Source organism: Amblyomma mixtum, chromosome 3, assembly GCF_055824585.1.
Source record: "Amblyomma mixtum isolate Tamu chromosome 3, ASM5582458v1, whole genome shotgun sequence".
NCBI classification, from domain to species: Eukaryota; Metazoa; Arthropoda; class Arachnida; order Ixodida; family Ixodidae; genus Amblyomma; species Amblyomma mixtum.
The window spans coordinates 38,089,315-38,091,151 of record NC_143014.1 but is presented as its reverse complement, the minus strand read 5'-3'; the positions used below and the strand labels follow the sequence as shown (position 1 = coordinate 38,091,151).

The 1,837-nt window shown below is 50.6% G+C and overlaps 1 protein-coding gene across 1 annotated transcript; it reads left to right on the top strand.

Annotated features, from left to right (window-relative positions):
• The first annotated feature begins 579 nt into the window (after positions 1 to 579).
• Positions 580 to 1,008, top strand: LOC149349722 (importin-7-like). The gene has a single exon (XM_089575474.1). The coding sequence runs from the start codon at positions 580 to 582 to the stop codon at positions 1,006 to 1,008; it is 429 nt and encodes a 142-aa protein (XP_089431600.1).
• Positions 1,009 to 1,837: the final 829 nt, after the last annotated feature.

The window sequence follows — 1,837 nt, the reverse complement described above, 5'->3', positions numbered from 1 at the left end:
ACCTGTCTTAAATACGTAAACATATTTTCTGGAAGATATAGGCGTTTATTATTAGTAGTAGTAGTAGTATCATCATCATCGCACGTAAATGCATCAATATGAAGCAAGCTCTTTTCATTTTCACGGTACTCTCATTACATGCTTCACTAAACAAGGAAGGCGCGAATAACAAGACATTAAAATGAGAGCCAAGGTGCGCAATACAAGCGTTGGCCAGCAAAGGTAATTAAAATTTTGCAGTGAGGTCTAACCAGGAAACTCAAAAGTATCTTATGGTTGGCCGAACTTGTGGTAATAATATGTTCAGAAATTGAACTTATTATTACCGAGCCTGGTTAAAAACACGCTGATATCGTTTCATCCAAGGGAACAGTACGATGACTGCTTAACTGAGGTCACAGAGTCTGACGAACTCAAGTAGTCGTTCGGCCAGGCCGACAGCAGACACCTAACCTTATTCGCGCAGACGAGCGCCTCGAGGCGCCAGAGCCAGAGGCTGGCAGTAGACGACGACGACCTTCGAAGGCGCGCCACAGAAGACGAAGGCCGTGCTCCTGGAGGTGTTCGATTCGTACCAGGATGGGACTAACGACCAGGGCCAGCAGTGCCCGACGAGAATGTTGGTGCGCGCCGTTTCCCGCATCCTCGGCCTCCATACAGTATGACCCCGAAGAGGGGGACGAGTCAGAGGAAGGCATGGAGTCGGCCACGACGCCCTTTGACGAAGAGCAGTGCACTGTCGACGAGTACCAGGTCTCCAAGGAGGTTGTGCGAGGCATCCAGAACACTGACCCTATTTGGTTTGGCGAGGTGGCGCCGTGCCCGCAGTCCATCGAGCAGCAGAGGTCCCCACAGGAGGTCTGCGTACTGGCCGGCCAGAGGAAGGCCGCTGCAGAGTCGAGGCGGATCGAGAAGAGTGGCGGATACGTGTTCCAGAGCCAGACAGCGCCCTCCTCGTTCAGCTCTGGAGGCACATCCTTCGTGAAGCCACAATGCTTCAACCGGTGAGCTCGTGTTTTCTGCTTGCCTATTGATTTCGCCTTTCCTGCCTCGTTTCTCCTCTGGTGCTTCTTTTTAGCTTTACCCCTACCCTCACGCGCACTCCTGCTCCCTGCCTTTTCTCTGCGCAGAGAAAGCTACCGCGATCCTGGCTGGCCGCAGTGACACTACCTCGCCAAGAGGACCTCGCCAGCGTGACGGACTCTGCGGAACCGGCGCGTTGGACTATAGCCCTTGCAGTGGCGCTCACGACGCCACTGCGCATGCTAACATTAGTACGGTCGATTTCCCATCAATAACTACATGATACAGAGGGTGACAAGGAATCGTTTCTTGCCTATATACAGCTGCTACACAGCTGTGTTCCGACACTGCCTGTGGTAGTCACAATGTTCTTCAGTACGTGGTTGTGTATTTCGCTTGAATTCAACAAAGTCAGCGCCTGTCCCGCCGTCTTCTTTTCTTGTGTCCCTGTTCCTGCGCTGTTTTTTTCTCAAGATGTACCAACTCGCTCAACTCGTCGTTTTACTGAAATTCAACAAAGCGCTGTTCAAGAGGTTTTATAAAAATCTTTTACAAATTTTCGCCGCCACAACCATTTCCTATGACGCTATCCAGAAACGTGCGGTCGAGACCTCTAGTACGCTTCATTCGGATTCGTGTTTGCGGTTTATGCGCAGGCCTGTGTGTCTGCACGTGCTACCTGTCTTTATACCGGGTGTCCCAGCTAAATGTAACCAAACTTTTAAAAAAGGCGAAGTGTCTATAGTGCAGTGAAACCAACTGAGGTTTGTTCATAGTCGCGTGGCCTAGTCTTGAGTATTTTTTTTGCTCTTCA